Source organism: Pristiophorus japonicus, chromosome 16 (genome assembly GCF_044704955.1).
Source record: "Pristiophorus japonicus isolate sPriJap1 chromosome 16, sPriJap1.hap1, whole genome shotgun sequence".
In the NCBI taxonomy this organism is placed as follows: domain Eukaryota; kingdom Metazoa; phylum Chordata; class Chondrichthyes; family Pristiophoridae; genus Pristiophorus; species Pristiophorus japonicus.
This window is the reverse complement of record NC_091992.1, coordinates 38,986,366-39,006,870: the sequence shown is the minus strand read 5'-3', so window position 1 is coordinate 39,006,870 and position 20,505 is coordinate 38,986,366. Positions and strand designations below refer to the sequence as shown.

The 20,505-nt window shown below is 46.6% G+C and overlaps 1 protein-coding gene across 2 annotated transcripts in view; it reads right to left on the bottom strand.

The window, feature by feature from the left end:
• The window catches only part of LOC139227019 (C-signal-like), a 30,733-nt gene extending 10,630 nt beyond the window's left edge, over positions 1-20,103 (bottom strand). For both annotated transcript variants that reach the window (XM_070858108.1, XM_070858109.1), the window contains exons 1-3: positions 19,858-20,103; positions 14,685-14,736; positions 2,892-3,079 (exon numbers count right to left, since the gene is read on the bottom strand). In XM_070858108.1, coding sequence (XP_070714209.1) covers positions 2,892-3,079; positions 14,685-14,736; positions 19,858-19,998 — 381 coding nt within the window. In that variant the 5' untranslated portion in view covers positions 19,999-20,103. The remainder of the gene's footprint in view (positions 1-2,891; positions 3,080-14,684; positions 14,737-19,857) is intronic.
• Between the last annotated feature and the right edge of the window lie 402 nt (positions 20,104-20,505).

Sequence of the window (20,505 nt, the reverse complement as noted above, 5' to 3'; positions counted from 1 at the left end):
TGGTGACGCAGTGTTCTTGGACTTGGTAGTAAGCTTATTCTTTCTAAGATCTCAGCTAGTGCGCACCTGTTGATGGGGGGGGGGCGGCGGGGGGGGGGGGGGGGTGGTGGAGGACGGCAGGCGACAATGTGGAGGGCCCAGGCGGCAATGTGGAGAGCCAGGCTTTGAGCTCTTTAGAGGCTGGTGTGGGGATTGCAGTGGGATGGCAGTTGATTCTGTCAATGGGCACGGGATCTGAGCGTGTTCCCTTATTGCAGCAGCGAACTCCAACATGCTGTCCCTCATGCACCCTGACAGTGTCTCAACGACCTGCAATATTCCCTCCCTCATGTTGAGCAAAACTGTCTCAACTACCTGTGACATTCCCTTCCTCATGTTCAGTGATAGTGTTTGCACCATCTCTGACATTCCTTCCCTGATGTTCACTGACAGCGCATCAGCTACCTGTGACATTCCCTCCCTCATGGTCATTGACATCGTTCCCATTTCGTGAACGTGTTGTTACTTCTCCTGACAGTCCCCCTACCTCGTCACCCACCCCACTGATGGTGTCCAGGAGTGATTGCGTAAAGTCAGTGCTCTCCACAATCATTGCCATCATCTGAAGCACATCTGTTAGATCCTGCACCTCAGGAGAGCATGGTCCAGCTCTCCTTCCCCTCCTCCCCACAGGTGTGGCTTTCACCCCTCCACTGGGACCCGGAGCCTGGGACGGTGGGACCCTGGGTGTGCCTCGCTGCACCCCCCCCACTGGGACCCGCAGCCTCGGAAGGTGGGGCCATGGGTGTGCCCTGTTGCACCACACCACGGGTATCCGCAGCCTCGGGCATTTGGAAACCAGGGAATGTCTCACCAGCACTCAAACCACCAGTCACGGAAGGGGCTGTCACCGCAATGAGCGGCACCTCCTCCAAGTTAGTAAAACTTTGGGGGTTTCATTCAGCTCCATCCTCTCCCCCTCCCCCTTACCCCCATGTTCTTGGTCTGGAGGGTTGGATTCAAAGATGTTATCCTATTCAGGCTGGTCCTCGTCTGAATTTTCTTGTACATCAAATTCTGCAAAATATAACAGAACACAGACAAATGGTTAGCAGCAGAGGAGGGGGTAGGGTGGGTGGCATGAGTAGGCTCACACAGTGCAGGCAGCAAGCTGATTTGAAGGACCACGATGTATGATAGCACATTGCATCAACCGAAGCGTAGCTGACAGAGACATCCCCAGGAACCAAAGCACAGCTAGCCTCTGCAGTACTTAACATTTAGCAAAGCCAGACTGTGAAATTTGCAGGACATACCCTTTTCTCGAGTATGGGCCTAGCTTGTGCAGTGGTGATTGCTTTTCTCTAGGCAGGATCCATCAAAGCAGCAGATTTGCTGAGCCTCCACCTCTTCGGGTTCTTTCTTGTTTGTTGTGTGCCACTTTCCTCTGCAAAGAAGAAAACATAACTTTTTAGAGAGGGTGTCTTTCTGCTGGGTGGGACATATATAGCTGGTCACATTTACAATTGCAATTGCATGGAATAAATGAAAATATTACTTACACGAACTATTTGACCAAGGTCCTGCCACTTCTTTTTGCACTGGCCTCCAGATCTTGTGGTGGTCACCATTGCACAGTAATCTTCGGCAACTTGGTTCCAGTGTTTTTTCATTTCTTTGGGTGGAACTTTTATGTGACCTGTGCTGGTGTCTAGCTCCTGCCATCTGTTCTCAATCACAGTAACTAGTGCCTCCACATCATCCTGTGAGAAATTCTTGGTCCTTGCACCACATTGCATCTTGTATTGCTGCAGCTCTGACTTTTCCAATGCTCTCACACATCACTCCTTCTCATAAACACAACTGGCTCTTTAAAAATGGCCGATTGCCAACTCGGAGCTGTACTGTGCATGCGTGTCCATTGCAACGGCATCAAAAATGTAACTTTTTTTGTTGCGCATGCGCAGAAGGTGTGGCATCGTTTTTTCGGCGCAGACAGCAGGCTCCACCCCTCCGCCCCCCCCCCCCCCCCCCCCCCCCCACCGAGGCGACTGGACACGTATTGCGGCACCAAATTTGTATGATAGATCGGGGAAACTTTGGCAAAATATTTCCGCCGCATTTCTGGCCTAGAAAAACGGACGTAACTCTGGCAATATGCCAGAAAACGGGCTTGGGCAAAATTGAGTCCATAGAAGTACTTTTGGAATGTAGTCACTGTTGTAATGTGGGAAACATAGCAGCCAATTTACGCACAAGCAAGCGCCCACAAACAGCAATGTGATAATGACCAGATAATCTGACTTTTTTTGTTATGTTGATTGAGGGATAAATATTGGCCAGGATACTGCAGATAACTCCGCTGCTCTTCTTTGAAATAGTGTCATGGGATCTTTTACGTCCACTTGAGAGAGCAGACGGGGCCTTGGTTTAATGTTTCATCCAAAAGGCAGCACCTCCGACATTCCCTCAGCACTGCACTGAAGTGTCAGCCTTGATTTTTTTTGTGCTCAGGTCCTTGGAGTGGGAGTTGCCCTCACATTTGCCGATATTGAAATCCGTTTGTCACAGTTTTTCCTCTTCGCTTAATCTATTGTAATGTTTTACTGCTTACAATGCTGCCTATCTTTGTGTCATTGGCAAATTTGGATATGTGGCTTTCATTGGCTTTGCATGGTTAAATATTCTCCTGATACTTGCTGCCTAGGTTAAAACATAAAAAACAATCACTTGGTCAAGTTAGAGAGGGCTCATGTCAGCCATGGAATGGTATCACAGGAGGACTCACAGCCTTCAGGATTGAAGGATTACGTAAAGAAGACCAGAGAAAACTAGAGAAGAATAAAAAGACTGAATCATGTTCCTTATTCATAGCACTCAAATGAATAGTCAAACCCACATAACTCCTTTACCTTGGTCACCAATAGGGGGCCAACCACGTTTGTTTTGTAAGCTGCCATCATTTCCTCAGCAGTGAGTGTTTCCAGAATTGCAAAAGAGTTTATTCCAGCGTTGTTGATCAGCAAGTTGAGTCCAGTTGTGCAGATTGTTGCTTCCACTGCCTCTGCAGCACATTTAATGCTGGCTGGATCTGAAACATCTTAATAAGGAACAAAGTACATAAGATACATTAGCAAACAGGCCTAAAGAGGTTGTATTGTTGCTGTACAAGATGATGATCAGACCTGAAGTCCTGGTGCAGTTCTGGGCACCCAATAATAGGAAGGATGTTATTTTCCCTGGGAGCGTATGGAAGAAACAATAGAAGTGATTTTATTTTATTTTTAAATTGCTTCTTCACATTGTCTGAAGATTGAAAGTGAGGAATCAAGTGTCTCACTCTGGCCTCTTTCCAACTCTCCCTATTTTAATTCAATCTCAATCATTGTACATTTATGTCCCATATTTTTCTTTCAATCTGTAATATTCTCCATTTTTCAAAGTTAAATTTCATTTTCCATTTACCTGCCCAATTGTCTGACTTAATTTAAACCATTTGGAAATATTTTGCTGCATCTTCTATCCCTACCGTTCATCTTATATGGAATGGGTGACCACCAAGCAGAGCAGGAATAGGAAGGCAGTGCAGGAGTCTCCTGCGGTCATCTCCCTCTAAAACAGATATACTGTTTTGGATATTGTTGGGGGAGATACCTTATCAGGGGAAGCCAGCAGCAGCCAATTTCATGGCACCATGGGTGGCTATGCTGCACAGGAGGGCAGGAAAAAGAATGGGAGAGCTATAGTGGTAGGGGATTCTATTGTAAGGGGAATAGATAGGCGTTTCTGCGGTTGCAACCGAGACTCCAGGATGGTATGTTCCCTCCCTGGTGCAAGGTTCAAGGATGTTTCAGATGGCTGCAGGGCATTCTGGAGGGGGAGGGTGAACAGTCAGTTGTTGTGGTGCATATAGGTAACAACGATATAGGTAAAAAATGGGATGAAATCCTACAAGCTGAATTTAGGGAGCTAGGAGTTAAATTAAAAAGTAGGACTCAAAGATAGTAATCTCAGGATTGCTGCTAGTGCCACATGCTAGTCAGAGTAGAAATAGCAGGATAGTTAAGATGAATACGTGGCTTGAGGAGTGGTGCAGGAGGGAGGGAGTCAAATTCCTGGGACATTGAAACCAGTTCTGGGGGAGGTAGGACCAGTACAAACCAGACTGTCTGCCCCTGGGCAGGACCGGAACCAATGTCCTGGGGGAATGTTTGCTCATGCTGTTGGGGAGGGGTTAAACTAATATGGCAGGGGATGGGAACCTATGCAGGGAGACAGAGGGAAGTAAAATGGGGGCAGAAGCAAAAGATAGAAAGAAGAAAAGTAAAAGTGGAGAGCGGAGAAACCCAAAGCAAAAATCATAAAGGGCCACATTACAGCACAATTCTAAAAGGACAAAGTGTGTTAAAAAGACAATCCTGAAGGCTCTGTGCCTCAATGCTAGGAGTATTCGTAATAAGGTGGATGAATTAACTGCGCAGGCAGCTATTAACGAATATGATATAATTGGGATTACAGAGACATGGCTCCTGGTGACCAAGGCTGGGAAATCAACATCCAGGTGTATTTAACATTCAGGAAGGATAGACAGAAAGGAAAAGTAGCGTTGCTGGTTAGAGAAGAAATTAACTCAATAGTAAGGAAGGACATTAGCTTGGATGATGTGGAATCTGTATGGGTAGAGCTGCGGAATACCAAAGGGCAGAAAACGCTAGTGGGAGTTGTGTACAGACAACCAAACAGTAGTAGTGAGGTTGGGGACAGCATCAAACAAGAAATTAGGGATACGTGCAATAAAGGTACAGAATTTATCATGGGTGGCTTTAATCTACATATAGATTGGACTAACCAAACTGGTAGCAATATGGTGGAGGAGGATTTCCAGGAGTGTATTAGGGATGGTTTTCAAGACCAATATGTCAAGGAACCAACTAGAGGGCTGGCCATCCTAGACTGCGTGATGTGTAATGAGAAAGGACTAATTAGCAATCTTGTTGTGCGAGGCCCCTTGGGGAAGAGTGACCATAATATGGTAGAATTCTTCATTAAGATGGAGAGTGACACAGTTAATTCAGAGACTAGGGTCCTGAACGTAAGGAAAGGTAACTTTGGTGTTATGAGACGCGAATTGGTTAGAATAGACTGGTGAATGATACTTAAAGAGTTGATGGTGGATAGGCAATGGCAGACATTTAAAGATCATGTGGATGAACTTAAACAATTATACATTCCTGTCTGGAGTAAAAATAAAACATGGCTCAACCGTGGTTAACAAGGGAAATTAGGGATAGTGTTAAATCCAAGGAAGAGGCATATAAATTGTCCAGAAAAAGCAGCAAACCTGAAGTCTGGAAGAAATTTAGAATTCAGCAGAGGAGGACAAAGGGTTTAATTAGGAGGGGAGAAATAGAGTATGAGGAAAAGCTTGCTGGGAAGATAAAAACTGACTGCAAAAGCTTATATAGACATGTGAAGAGAAAAAGATTAGTGAAGACAAATGTAGGTCCCTTGCAGTCAGAATCAGGTGAATTTATAATGGGGAACAAAGAAATGGCAGACCAATTGAACAAATACTTTGGTTCTGTCTTCACGAAGGAAGGCACAAATAATCTGGAAATACTAGGGGACCGAGGGTCTAACGAGAAGGAGGAACTGAAGGAAATCCTTATTAATCAGGAAATTGTGTTAGGGAAATTGATGGGATTGAAAGCCGATAAATCGCCGGGGCCTGATAGTCTGCATCCCAGAGTACTTAAGGAACTGGCCCTAAAAAGTGTTGGTGCATTGGTAGTCATTTTCCAACAGTCTATCGACTCTGGATCAGTTCCTAGGGACTGGAGGGTAGCTAATGTAACACCACTTTTTAAAAAAGGAGGGAGAGAGAAAACGGGGAATTATAGACCAATTAGCCTGACATTGGTAATGGGGAAAATGTTGGAATCAATTATTAAAGGTGAAATAGCAATGCATTTGGAAAGCAGTGACGGGATCGGTCCAAGTCAGCATGGATTTATGAAAGGGAAATCATGCTTGACAAATCTTCTGGAATTTTTTGAGGATGTAACTAGTAGAGTGGACAAGGGAAAACCAGTGGATGTGGTGTATTTGGACTTTCAAAAGGCTTTTGACAAGATCCCACACAAGAGATTGGTGTGCAAAATTAAAGCACATGGTATTGGGGGTAATGTAGTGACATGGATAGTGAACTGGTTGGCAGACAGGAAGCAGAGAGTCGGGATAAACGGGTCCTTTTCAGAATGGCAGGCAGTGACTAGTGGGGTGCCGCAGGGTTCAGTGCTGGCACCCCAGCTATTTACAATATACATCAATGATTTGGATGAAGGAATTGAGTGTAATATCTCCAAATTTGCAGATGACACTAAGTTGGGTGGTGGTGTGAGCTGTGAGGAGGAAGCTAAGAGGCTGCAGGATGACTTGGACAGGTTAGGTGAGTGGGCAAATGCAGGACAGATGCAGTATAATGTGGATAAATGTGAGGTTATCCACTTTGGTGGCAAAAACAGGAAGGCAGAATATTATCTTAATGGTGACAGATTAGGAAAAGGGGAGTTGCAACGAGACCTGGGTGTCATGGTACATCAGTCATTGAAAGTTGGCATGCAGGTACAGCAGGCAGTGAAGGCGGCAAATGGCATATTGGCCTTCATAGCTAGGGGATTTGAGTATAGGAGCAGGGTGGTCTTACTGCAGTTGTACAGGGTTTGGTGAGGCCTCACCTGGAATATTGTTTTCAGTTTTGGTCTCCTAATCTGGGGAAGGACATTCTTGCTATTGAGGGAGTGCAGCGAAGGTTCACCAGACTGATTCCCGAGATGGTAGGACTGACATATGAGGAGAGACTGGATCAATTGGGCCTGTATTCACTGGAGTTTAAAAGAATGAGAGGGGATCTCATAGAAACATATAAAATTCTGACGGGATTGGACAGGTTAGAGACAGGAAGAATGTTCCCGATACTGGGGAAGTCCAGAACCAGGAGTCACAGTCTAAGGATAAGGGGTAAGCCATTTAGGACCGAGATGAGGAGAAACTTCTTCACTCAGAGAGTTGTTAACCTGTGGAATTCTCTACCGCAGAAAGTTGTTGAGGCCAGTTCATTAGATATATTCAAGAGGGAGTTAGATATGGCCCTTATGGCTAAAGGGATCAAGGGGTATGGAGAGAAAGCAGGAAAGGGGTACTGAAGTGAATGATCAGCCATGATCTTATTGAATGGTGGTGCAGTCTCGAAAGGCTGAATGACCTACTCCTGCACCTATTTTCTATGTTTCTATGTTTCTATTTTAGGGTTATTTACAAGTTTGACCAGCTTATAACTGGTTTCAGTATCAATCACAATATAGATTACAAAATAACCGGGATATCAAGTACCAACCTCCGCGGGACCTCACACAACACTTTTCCCCAGTCTGCCACTGATCCATGCAGAATTCCACTCAGCACTTCCCAGGTCTGATATTATACCTCTCATGAGTACAATTTCCCAATTTTTAATCATTTTAAATGTTGAAAGATGAAATGAACACGATGGTGAGGTGTTCCACTATCTATTTTATTCTATAAAAGCCCAAAGAGACAAGGGGTTCTTCACCGGCTAGCTCCATGACGGGTAGGTACTTCCCCTCAAACTCCATGTTGGGCAAGTTTTTCCCTTCGAGCTCCCTGTTGGGTGCACCTTCCCTTCTCTGTCCATCTGGAGCAGAGATCCTTTTCGTCAGCTGATTAAAAGTTGGCCCAGAGGTGTACATGACTCACCTCTTCTGCACATGTGCTGAAACATGATGAACATTCGAAAATGGCAGAGGTAAAGATCATTTAACCCAAAAGCCCTTTCCATACTGTCATGGTACAACGTAGTATTACGACCGTCCAATTACAGCCCACCCAACAGCAGCCATTTAATTGTCTAAGAGGCAAAATATAACCCTAGGCCAAAACAAGAGAACAAAATCTGACAAATTCCTCTCCAACCGCCAAAGGCAATCAAACAAGTTACAGGAGACCAGAGTGACAAGAAGATACATTCCCCAGTTCCTCACCTATTTTCAGTACTCTGTGATCTTAGTCACAATTAGGAACTTGTCTAGTTCCCTCTGAGCCGACAACTTCTTAAAAGATTGACGGCCCTCTGTGAAAAGAAAAACCTCCTGACATCTATCCAGTTCTGTGCTCACATTACTTACATGCATGTCCTCAGTTCCTCCATTGTGCAAGGGATATATGATGGGCAATTTGAGCCAGTGTTGGAATCAGCAGATTTTGTAGCGCTCATCATGAATGGGTTCGGCTCTAAATGGGATAGTTGGTAATTATACAGGAAGGTCCTAGATTTGGTTCCCAGTTTGTCTCAAGTTGTCAGAAAATGAGCCAAAATCTGTTGGTTCTACTGCTCCAACAGACCCGAGGTAGAAAAGGCGGAGAGACTAAAACCTGTCATGTATCTTACATTATTATATATAACTGTATCCTAACATGCTATACATGACTGCAATAAGATATGACCTGTAACCACCAGCATACCTTACCACCAGGGGTGCACTTGCAAGAGACAGGTATATAAGGGCAGGTCTCAGGCAAGTGCAGCATTCCAGAGCTGTGAAATAAAGGTGCAGGTCCAGAATGACTTGACTTCACGACATGCTTCGTGTGAATCTGTACTGAGGGGACAGGACTTTACAGTGGCGACGGGTTACGGGATTACAGAATCCACAGAATGGTGAACAACGGATCAGATGAAAAGTACAATGTGGGAGACAATTGGGAGGACTTTATAGAAAGGCTCCAGCAAAGCTTTGTAACCAAAGACTAGTTAGGCGACGATAATGCAGACAAGAGAAGAGTCCATCTCTTGACCAGCTGTGGCTCGAAAACATACGCTTTAATGAAGGATCTGTTGGCACCCGAGAAACCAGCAAGCAAGTCGTTTGAAGAATTGAGCACACTGTAAGAGACCACCTGAAGCCAGCGAGCAGCCTACACATGGCCAGACACAGGTTCTACAACTACAGACACTTTGTGGGCCAGAGCATACTCGACTTCATGGCGGAACTTCGGAGGTTGGCTAGTTTTTGTGAGTTCTCCGATGAACTGAGGAGAGAAATGCTGAGAGAGGTTTTCATTGAAGGAATAGGCCACGCAGGCATATTCTGAAAGCTCATAGAGACCAAGAACCTGACCTTAGAGGCAGCAGCACTGGCTGCACAGACATTCTTGGTAGGGAAAGAAGAAATGAGGTTGATTTACAATGCAGGTACAACAACTAATGAAATATTGGAACAAGAAGTCCACAGCACTAAACAATCTGCTACCCCCACACACAGACAAAACTGGGAGAACAGATTCTTGACAGCAGGCAGAAGCCATCAAGGGCCACAGGAACGGCCATTCACACCTCATCAACCCATAATGCGAGCAATCAACTACAAACTGAGAGAAGCTCAAGAGAGATCAGCCAGATGCAGCTCATTCTTTGGAACCTCTTTGAACAATGGAACAGGTCTGTGCTGGAGGTGTGGGGGTGGGCACTCATCAAGGGGATGTCGATTTCAGCAGGCTGTTTGCAGAAATTGTGAATATACAGGGCATTTGGCCCGCATGTGCAACAAAACGGCAGCTCGGCTGGTATACGAATCAGATGGGTCGGAAAGCGGACCAGAAGATGGTGGGGTCAGTACCCGGGACACCGGTGAACAGTGGGTCAACACGATCAATGGCCACTGCTCCTATAACAGGACGCCTCCTATAATATTGAGGGTCCGACTCAACGGGATATCTGTCAACATGGAGCTGGATACGGGAGCGAGTCAATCTCTCATGGGCGCTCAACAATTTGAACAACTATGGCCGCATAAAAGAGACAGACCAAAACTCACAAGTGTCGACACCACACTAAGGACTTATACCAAAGAAATCGTACCAGTCCTCAGCAGCGCCATGTCTCTGTCACACACAAAGGGACAGTGAACCGACTTCCCCTGTGGATTGTCCCCGGAGACCCCCCAGCACTGCTGGGGAGAAGCTGGCTGGCAAAACTAAACTGGAAATGCGATGATGTCCATGCCATGTCATTAGAGGAACGGACCTCCTGCTCAACAGTTATAAAGCGATTTGAACATCTCTTTCAGCCAGGTGTGGGCAGTTTCAAAGGGGCCAAAGTCAAAATCTACATCACACAGGATGCTAGACCGGTCCATCACAAGGTCAGAGCTGTACCCTATGTGATGAGGGAAAAGATTGAACACGAACTAGACAGGCTTCTGCGGGAAGGCATTATATCACCTGTGGAATTTAGCGACTGGGCAAGTCCCATCGTCCCGGTCATGAAGCCTGATGGATCCGTACGAATCTGTGGGGACTACAAATCTACCATAAACAGAGTCTCCCTACAGGACCAGTAGCCGCTGCCCAGAGCGGAGGGCTTATTTGCCACATTGGCTTGAGGTAAACTTTTCTCAAAATTAGACCTCACATCTGCATATATGACGCAAGAATTGACCAAGGAATCCAAGCTACTCACCACCATCAACACACATCGAGGCCTTTTCATGTACAATCGATGCCCATTCGGCATCAGGTCGGCAGCTGCCATATTCCAGCGCAACATGGAGAGTCTGCTCAAGTCCATCCCGGGGACGGTTGTATTTCAAGACAACATACTTATCACGGGCAGGGACACCGACTCCCATCTCCGTAATTTGGAGGAAGTACTAAAGCGGTTGGATCGGGTAGGCCTACGAGTCAAGAAATCCAAGTGCCTGTTTCTCGCACTCGAGTTTGAATTTTTGGACAGAAGGATTGCCGCTGATGGAATCCGCCCAACAAAGTCCAAAACAGAAGCAATTTGCCTGGTACCCAGGCCCCGGAATGTCTCAGAACTGCGCGCCTTTCTCGGGCTACTCAATTACTTTGGGAACTTTATGCAGAACTTAAGCACGCTGCTGGAGCCTCTCCACGTGCTACTCAGAAAGGGGTGCGATTGGTTTTGGGGGGAGGCCCAGGAACGCGCCTTCAATAAGGCATGCAACCTTCTGTGTTCCAACAGTGTTTTGACTTTCTTTGACTCAGGTAAAAAGCTAGTTCTCACATGCGATGCGTCAGTGAATGGGGTCGGGTGCGTTTCGCAACATGTCAATAGTGCGGGCAAATTACAACCCATAGCTTATGCCTCCAGGTCACTTTCGTGGGTGGAGCACGGGTACGGAATGGTAGAGAAGGAGGCGCTCGCGTGCGTGTACGGTATCAAAATGATGCACCAATACCTTTTCGGGGCCAAGTTCGCGTTAGAAACCGACCACAAGCCCCTCACATCCCTCCTATCCGAGAGCAAGGCAATAAACGCCAACGCCTCAGCGCGAATTCAACGGTGGGCACTCATGCTGGCGTCCTACGACTATACCATAAGGCACAGACCAGGCACAGATAACTGTGCCGACGCGCTCAGCAGGCTACCACTGGCGACCACGGGAGGGTCTGACGAACAGGACTGTGAGATAGTCATGGCAATCAATGCCTTTGAGTCCACAGGTTCGCCCGTGACGGTTCGCCAAATCAGAGCCTGGACGGCCAGCGACCCCACGTTATCTTTAGTAAACAGATGTGTCCTAACCGGTGACTGGGCAGAGGCTCGCGATGCCTGCCCCGAGGAATTAAAACCCTTTCACAGGCGCATGCATGAGCTATCACTACAAGCAGACTGCCTGATGTGGGGCAGCCGAGTAGTCATGCCTCTGCGAGGCAGAGAGGCATTTGTCCGGGAGCTCCACCGCGAGCACCCGGGGATCGTTCTCATGAAGGCCATAGCCAGATCCCACGTCTGGTGGCCTGGTATTGACGCGGATCTGGAGCTCTGCATCCGAAGGTGCACCATTTGTGCCCAACTCAGCAATGCCCCCAGGGAGGCTCCACTGAGCCCCTGGCCCTGGCCTACCAAACCGTGGTCGCGGGTGCACGTATACTATGCGGGCCCATTCATGGGCAAAATGTTCCTCGTAGTTGTAGATGCATTTTCAAAGTGGATCGAATGCACCATTTGAAACTTGAGCACAACCTCCATCACTGTGGAAAGCCTCGCAACCATTTTGCAATGCACGGAATCCCTGACATATTGGTCAGTGACAATGGTCCGTGCTTCACCAGCACAGAATTCCAAGACTTTATAATTGACCGCGGCATAAATCACGTCAAGACGGCACCGTTCAAGCCGGCCTCCAACTGCCAGGCGGAGAGAGCAGTTCAAATCATTAAACAAGGCATGCTTAAAATCCAAGGTCCCACGCTGCAGGGTCACCTGTCGCGACTGCTGCTGGCATACAGATCTCGCCCACACTCATTGACTGGGATCCCCCCCGCGCAACTGTTGATGAAAAGGACTTTAAAAACAAGGCTCTCATTAATCCTCCCAGACATGCACGAAATTGTTGAGGCAAAGCACCGTAAGCTGACTGAGTACCATGACAGAAATTCGAGGGGGAGATGGAATGAGATAGGGGACAAAGTGTTTGTACTAAACTATGGCAGGGGTCCCAAATGGCTTGCAGGGACAGTAACGGGCTAGGAAGGAAACAGGCTACTGGTGGTACAAATGGACAATGGCAAAACCTGCCGGAGGCATGTAGACCAAGTCAAAAGCAGATTTACCAACAACACTGCGGAACCAGAGGCAGACTACAATGCGGAACTCGCACCACACCTGGTGAACAGACAGAGGGAACAACCTGAGGAAAGGGCAATCCCAACAGACAGCCCAGGCGAGTCAACAACAATCACACCAATCGAAACAGACAGCCCTGGCGAGATACCAGCAACCACACCCAAAGAAAAACAGACACCAAGGCAAACAACTGAACCACAACTCAGACGCTCCACGCGAGAGCGTAGACCACCTGAGAGACTGAACCTATAAAGACAATAAGACCTTGTGGGAGGGTGAAGTCATGGATCTTACATTATTATATATAACTGTATCCTAACATGCTATACATGACTGTAATAAGATATGACCTGTAATCACCAGCATACCTTACCACCAGGGGTGCACTTGCAAGAGACAGGTATATAAGGGCAGGTCTCAGGCAAGTGCAGCATTCCAGAGCTGTGAAATAAAGGTGCAGGTCCAGAGTGACCTTGACTTCACTACATGCCTCGTGTGAATCTGTACTGAGGGGACAGGACTTTACAAAACCATGCCAGGATTACCACTCCCATGTGCTAACCAGTGATCCTTGTTGGGTATGGACAGGACCAGGCTCAGTTGCAGTGCCAGTTCCAACTTACAGAACAGCCATTTGGGAGAGAAGCTGGAATACTGGTGTCCAGAGAACATTATCCCAGCAAAAAAGAATGGGAGGGGAGACAGCATAGAGAATAGAAACGGCCCTTTGGGCATTATAATAACCCTTTATCACAAAATAGAAATAAAAAAGCTCCCCATCACAAAGTACAGTTGGATGAACTTTATCACAAAGATCTCTCAACACACAGTACAACAACAACTTGCATTTAAATAGTGCCTTTAACATAGCAAAATGTCCCACGGTGCTTCACAGGAGTGTAATCAAACAAAATTTGACACAAAGCCACATAAGGAGATAGTAGAAGACTTGGTCAAAGAGGTATGTTTTAAAGATGCGTCTTTAGTAAGGAGAGAGAGCTCGAGGGCCAGAGAGATTTGTGCGGGGGGGGGGGCGCGGAGGGTGGGGGAGTGGTGCGGGTGGACGCGAATGGAATTCTAGAGCTTAGGGGCTAGGCAGCTGAAAGCACAGCCGCTAATGGTGGAGTGATTAAAATCTGAGATGCACAAGAGGGCAGAATTGGAGGAGCGTGGAGTATTGTAGGACTGGAGGAGATTACAGAGATGGGTGTGGGGAGTGGGGTGGGGGAGCGGGAGGAAGGCCTTGGAGGGATTTGAAAACAAGGATGAGAATTTTGAAATCAAGGCACTGCCAGACCAGGAGCCAATGTAGGTCAGCGAGCACAGGGGTCATGTGTGAAAGGGATTCAATGCGAGTTACAATACGGCAGCAGAGATTTGGATGAGCTCAAGTTTATGGAAGGTGGAAAATGAGAGACGAGCCAGGAGCATTGGAATAATCAAGTTTAGACGTACTGATGCATGGATGAGGGTTTCAGTAGCAGATGAGCTGAAACAGGGGCAGGCACAGGCGATGTTACAGAAGTGGAATAGTAGCACAGATATGTGGTCGGCAGCTCATCTATGGGTCAAATACAACACCAAGGTCTGGTTTAGCCTCAAATAGTTAAAAGGGTGAGGGCTGGAGTCGGTGGCTAGGGAACGCAGTTTGTGGTAGGGATCGAAGGCAATGGCTTTGGTCTTCCCAATATTTAGCTGGAGGACATTTCTGCTCATCACACAGTGCAGGCGGGTGATCGCTCATTATTAGTACAGGCAGTCAGCCGCTCATCAAAAAGTATACTGTCAAATAAGAAACAAACTGCTCGAAAAATTAATAAGAGCCAGGAAGCAAGACAGCTCTGAAAGAACTGCAACCACAATTCTTGTGTGTTGTGCTAATTGTGAACTCAGCATTAGGATGCAGATTGAACCAAAATTACAATACCGAGATAGTTTTGCTTTTTAACTCTGCCTTAGAATGCCTAACTCAGCCTTTGACTTGTTATTGAGATAGATTGTTTACTAACCCAATTCCCACAGGAATGTTACTTACCCAGTTCTATCACCTGTACTGCACAATGTTCAGCTGATAACTTCTGCAGCTCCTATTGGGAAATAAACAGGGCACCTTGTTACATCAGATCAGGACAGTCAACTCTATTGTATACATAATGACTAACAATTAACCAGAGAGGCTGGAGGAAGATAAGAGGAAGTGATACTAAACTTGCTATGGAGCAGTGGAATTTGGCTCATTCCAGGTTACTGTCGGACACCTTGTAATAGCATACAAGCCAACTGAGAAAACTAATAAAAGCTGAACCAACCCCTAAAACTCATAACTCAATATCAGCTCTGGCATGTGTAAACAAGCAGCTATTGGGCTTTGTATGAAATACCTGCACTTGCATTGGAGGAAACAAAAATATAGGGACGCAAAGGTAAAAGGGAAAATCCAAATGTTGAAGATCAAAAATTGTGATGCATTTCTAGGAGGCCCCAGAAAATTTGGATTTTTTTTTAATGTTAAACAAAATGTACGTTTACGCACTGTAATACTTCACAATTAATTAATGATCTAAAAAAGCAAAAATGAAGTAGCATTTAGACTTTCAACAGACCAATTAATCATTTACCCAAAAGTCAACAATCACTCTCCTACATTCAAAACTCCCCCACCATTGCACCAGATCACAAAAGATCTCTATCCTCTCTATAACCATATGCCCGGAAATTGGCGTGGTCCCAGCCGACAGGAGGACGACGGCTTTGAAGAGAGCGACTGGATTTGACGTCACCCAAATCCAGGTCGCTGATTGCAGTGCGGGCAGGTACAGCAGGAGCAGCGAGGTGGGGCGAAGGAGCGGCAAGAGTTCGTAGAGGGATGTGATCGGGGCCGAACTCTGTTCGGTTTCCCTCATCAATTCTACCTGACACTCTTCCCCCCCCCCACAACCCAAATAAGCTGGTAGTCTTCTTCCAATTCCCCTGCTCCTTCCATCCCTCCCTCCCCTGTTGACGCCCCTGTCTCCCCCCACCCCATTCTTTTTTTTTGTTCATGGGATTTGGGCATCGCTGACAAGGCCAGCATTTATTGCCCATCCCTAATTGCCCTTGAAAAGGTGATGGTGAGCCACCTTCTTAAGCCGCTGCGGTCTGTGAGGTGAAGATACTCCCACAGTGCTGTTAGGGAGGAAGTTCCAGGATTTTGACCCTGCGACGATGAAGGAACGGTGATATATTTCCAAGTCAGGATGGCGTGTGACTTGGAGGGGAACTTGGAGATGATGGTGTTCCCATGCGCCTGCTCTCCTTGTCCTTCTAGGTGGTAGAGAGTATAAAAGCAGAGAAGTCCTGCTACAACTGTACAAGGTATTGGTGAGGCCACGCCTGGAGTACTGCGTACAGTTTTGGTCTCCGTATTTAAGGAAGGATATATTGCATTGGAGTTTGTTCAGAGAAGGTTCACTAGGTTGATTTCGGAGATGAGGAGGTTGACTTATAAGGATAGGTCGAGTAGGTTGGGCCTATACACTCTGGAGTTCAGAAGAATGTGAAGTGATCTTATTGAAACATAAGATAATGAAGGAGCTCGACAAGGTGGATGCAGAGAGGATATTTCCAGTCATAGGAGAAACTAAAATTAGGGGACATGGTCTCAGATTAAGGGGCCGTCCATTTAAAACTGAGATGAGGTGAAATTTCTTCTCTCAGAGTATTGTAAATCTATGGAATTCTCTGCTCCAGAGAGCTGTGGAGACTGGGTCATTGAATATACTTAAGGCGGAGATAGACATATTTTTGAGTGATAAATGAGTAAAGGGTTATGGGAAGTGGGTAGGGAAGTGGAGCTGAGTCCATGATCAGATCAGCCATGATCTTATTGAATGGTGGAGCAGGCTTGAGGGGCCAAATGGCCTACTCCTGCTCCTATTTCTTATGTTCTTATGTTCTGAGGTCGTGTGTTTGGGATATTCAGTCTAAGAAGCCTTGGCAAGTTGCTGCAGTGCATCTTGTAGATGGTGCACACTGCAGCCACAGTGTGCGGTGGTGGAGGGAGCGAGTGTTTAAGATGGTAGATGGGGTGCCAATCAAGTGGACTGCTTTGTTCTGAATGTGTCGAGCGTCCTGAGTGTTGTTGGAGTTGGACTCATCCAGGCAAGTGGAGCATATTCCATCACACTCCTGACTTGTGCTTTGTAGATGGTGGAAAGGCTTTGGGGAGTCAGGAGGTGAGACACATGCCACAGAATATCCACCCTCTGATCTGCTCTTGTAGCCACAATATTTATGTGGCTGGTCCAGTTAAGTTTCTGGTCAATGGTAACCACCAGGATGTTGATGAAAGGGGAATCGACGATGGTAATGCCGTTGAATGTCAATGGTTGGTGGCTAGACTCTCACTTGTTAGAGATAGTCAATACGTGGCACTTGGTATCAAAGGGTATGACCCTGAGCACAAACTGAACTATACTTAACTCCTTCACATGGACCCCTTCCATTATATGGTAAGAGCATGCATAACCTTTGAGACTTCACTGTCCCAGTTAGAACTAAAAGAGCATCTTCTAGTTGTAGAAAAATGAAACAGTCTGAAATAGTCACTGGATCAGGAAGGTGCAGGTGGGGGGAGTCTAGGAAGGAGAGGCATAGTCTTCATTTGTAGGACCCAGAGGAGAAATCCTGCTCCTTACAAGGCCTTTTCGGTATCTGACCAGAATCTTGCTGTCGGGGCAGCCACTGTGGTCATCCACTGATGCCCTAGTTAAGATGGCTTCAGAATTCTATTACATTAATATAAAAACTTTTATTTATATAGTGCCTTTAACATAGCAAAATGTTCCAAGGGACATCACAACAGTGTTACAAAACAAACAGATAAATTTGACACCGAGCCACAGAAGAAATTATTAAGGCAGATGACCAAAAGTTTGCTTAAAGAGATAGGTTTTAAGAATCATCTTAAAGGAGGAAAGAGAGGTAGAGAGGCGTACAGGTTTAGGGAGAGTGTTCTAGAACAGGGCCCAGGCAGTTGAAGGCACATTCACCAATGTTTGAGCAGCTTTAATGAGGGATGTTCAAGAGGCCAGAATTTGAGGAGTGCAGACATCTTGTGAGGTTGAAAAAGATTACAAAGATAGGGAGGGGCTATGCCATGGAGTGATTTGTAAACAAGGATGAGAATTTTGAAATCAAGTGTTGTTTAACTGGGAGCCATTGTAGGTCAGAAAGTTCAGGGTTGATGGGCAATCTTGACTTGGTGCGGGTTAGTACGTGGGCTGCTGAGTTTTGGATGACTTGAAGTTTACGTAGTGTGGAATGTGGAAGGCAGGCCAGGAGTGAGTTGGAATAGTCAAATCTAGATGAAACAAAGGCATGAATGAGGGTTTCAGCAGCAGAAGAGCTGAGGCAGGGGTGGAGGCGGGTAATGTTATGGAGGTGGAGAAAGACGGTTTTAGTTATGCCGCGGATATGTTTCTGCAAACACATTCCAGTCAAATATGACACCTAGGTTGTGAACAATCTTGTTCACCCTCAGATTGATGCTAGAGAGAGGGATGGATTCAGTGGTTGGGGAACGCAGTTTGTGGAGGGGACCAAAGATAAGAGCTTCGGTCTTCCCAATATTTAATTGGAGAAAATTTCTGCTCATCCAGTACTAGATGTCAGACAAGCAATCTGACAATTTAGATACCAAGCAGGGGTTGACAGAAGTGGTGGAGAGGTAGAGCTGGATGTCATCTGCGTACATGTGGAAACCGACTCCGTGTTTTCGGATGATATCGCCAAGGGGCAGCACGTAGGTGAGAAATAAGAGGGGACCAAGGACAAATCCTTGGGGAACACTAGAGGTAACGATAAGGGAGATTTTCTGGCTACGATTAGATAGATAAGAATGGAACCAGGCGCGTGCAGTCCCACCCAGCTGGACATTGGTGGAGAGGCGCTGGAGGAGGATGGAGTGGTCAACTGTGTCAAAGGCTGCAGACAGGTCCAGAAGGATGAGTAGGGATAGTTTACCTTTGTCACAGTCACAAAGGATGTCATTTGTGACTTTGATGAGAGCAGTTTCGGTACAATGGCAGGGGCGAAAGCCAGATTGAAGGGATTCAATCATTGAATTCATGGAAAGATTAGCACGATTTGGGAGGCAACAACACATTCAAGTACTTTGGACAGGAACGAGAGGCTGGAGGTGGGGCGATAGCTCGCAAGCAAAGTGGAGCTCAAGGGTTTTTTTTTGAGAGGGGTGATGACAATGGAATTAAAGGAGAGGGGAACAGTACTTGAGGACAGAGAACTGTTAACAATGTCAGCTAACATGGGAGCCAAAAAAGGAAGTTGGGTGGTCAGCAGTTGAGTGGGAATAGGGTCAAGAGAGCAGGAAATGGGTCTCATGGACAAGATGAATTTGGAGAGATTAAGAAGGGAGATCAAAGAGAAACTAGAGAAATATATGAGTTTAGGGCTAGGGCAGGTGGGAGCGTCAGATGAAGTTTGGCCCTGTGGGCAAGGTGAAGGAAGGGAACTTGCAGAAACAGCTGATCGGATGGTCTAGATTTTTTTATACAAAGAAGTCCATGAGCTCCTCACACATTGCTGGAGGTGAGTGTGGTGGAGACAGGGGAGAGGGGTTTAAGGAGACAGTTAGCAGCAGCAGATAAGTGCAGTTGTAATAGAGATTATAATGGCTAAAGTGCATAAATGTATGAGGCTCCCGCCTGACTCACTCTTGCCGACGGATTTCCTGCTCTCTCTCTCTGATAGAGGTACCTCTGTCTCTGAGAAATATTCTCCTCTTTCTCTGAGAGGTTCTACCTCCGTCGACCATCCTTGCTACAGATGTGCTCTCTCTCAGATATTGCCCACCCTCTCTAACACATGGTCTACTTCTTTCTGATGGATGCCGCTTCTGTCGGATCATTTCCATTGTTCCCTTCTCTCATTGATGCCTCCTTTTTGACAGAAGTTCCCTTCTCTCTGACAATTGCTTCCACCTCTCTTTCTCAATTGCTTCCATCTCTCGGGTCCCCTTCTCTCTCATACACAAATGTTCCTGCTGTAAGATGTGTTCTCGCTCTCATACAGATGTTCCCCCTCTCTGATAGGCATTTGCTCCCCTCTTTCTGACAGATGTTTCCTCTGATAGCTGTTTCATCCTACGACAGATGATCCCCTTCTCTGACAGGGCTTCCCCTCCCCCTGACAGATGTTCCCTCTCTTACCTGGGCAGCGCTCGGCTGCCGACACGTTGCAAAAATCCGAGCCGGTGGAGATTTGGAGCTGACCAGCTGTTTAACGATTTCCAGCCCGATGCCCCTGTTCGCCCCGGTAATTAGAACAGTTTCAGCCTTTAGATCCGCCATGGTCAGTCTGGACCACCTGGGGACAGTTCACGCACCAAACCCTCTTCAACTGAGTGATCACAACCACTTGAACCCTAGCGCCTCTGCCACCGCACCTACTCTCAGGCTGTTCGACACTAGCTCCGCCTCCCGCTCCAAGCACCACACCCCTCCCAGCACCGCACCTTTCCAGCTCGTCCTGTACTTTGGTACTTTTTCGATATTATAGAGCTGCAAAAACCAAAGGAAGCGATGTTTGGAAGTATACGGGAGAGCAAGTGTTTTTAAAACTATAGTTTGAGTACTGTTTTCAGTTCTGCTCACTAATACACAAGAGGGACAGTTAAACTCTGAAGGCGAGGCAGAAAAAGGCTGAATTATGGGGAAAGACAGAAAAAACTCAGGCCATTCCGCTTCGAGAGTAACAGCTTGGATCTTTTAATAGACCCTCTGATTCTCAATCAGAAATTTATAGATTTAAACATCTCTCCAGAACTTGGGTACATAATCCAGCTTCTTCTATCTAGT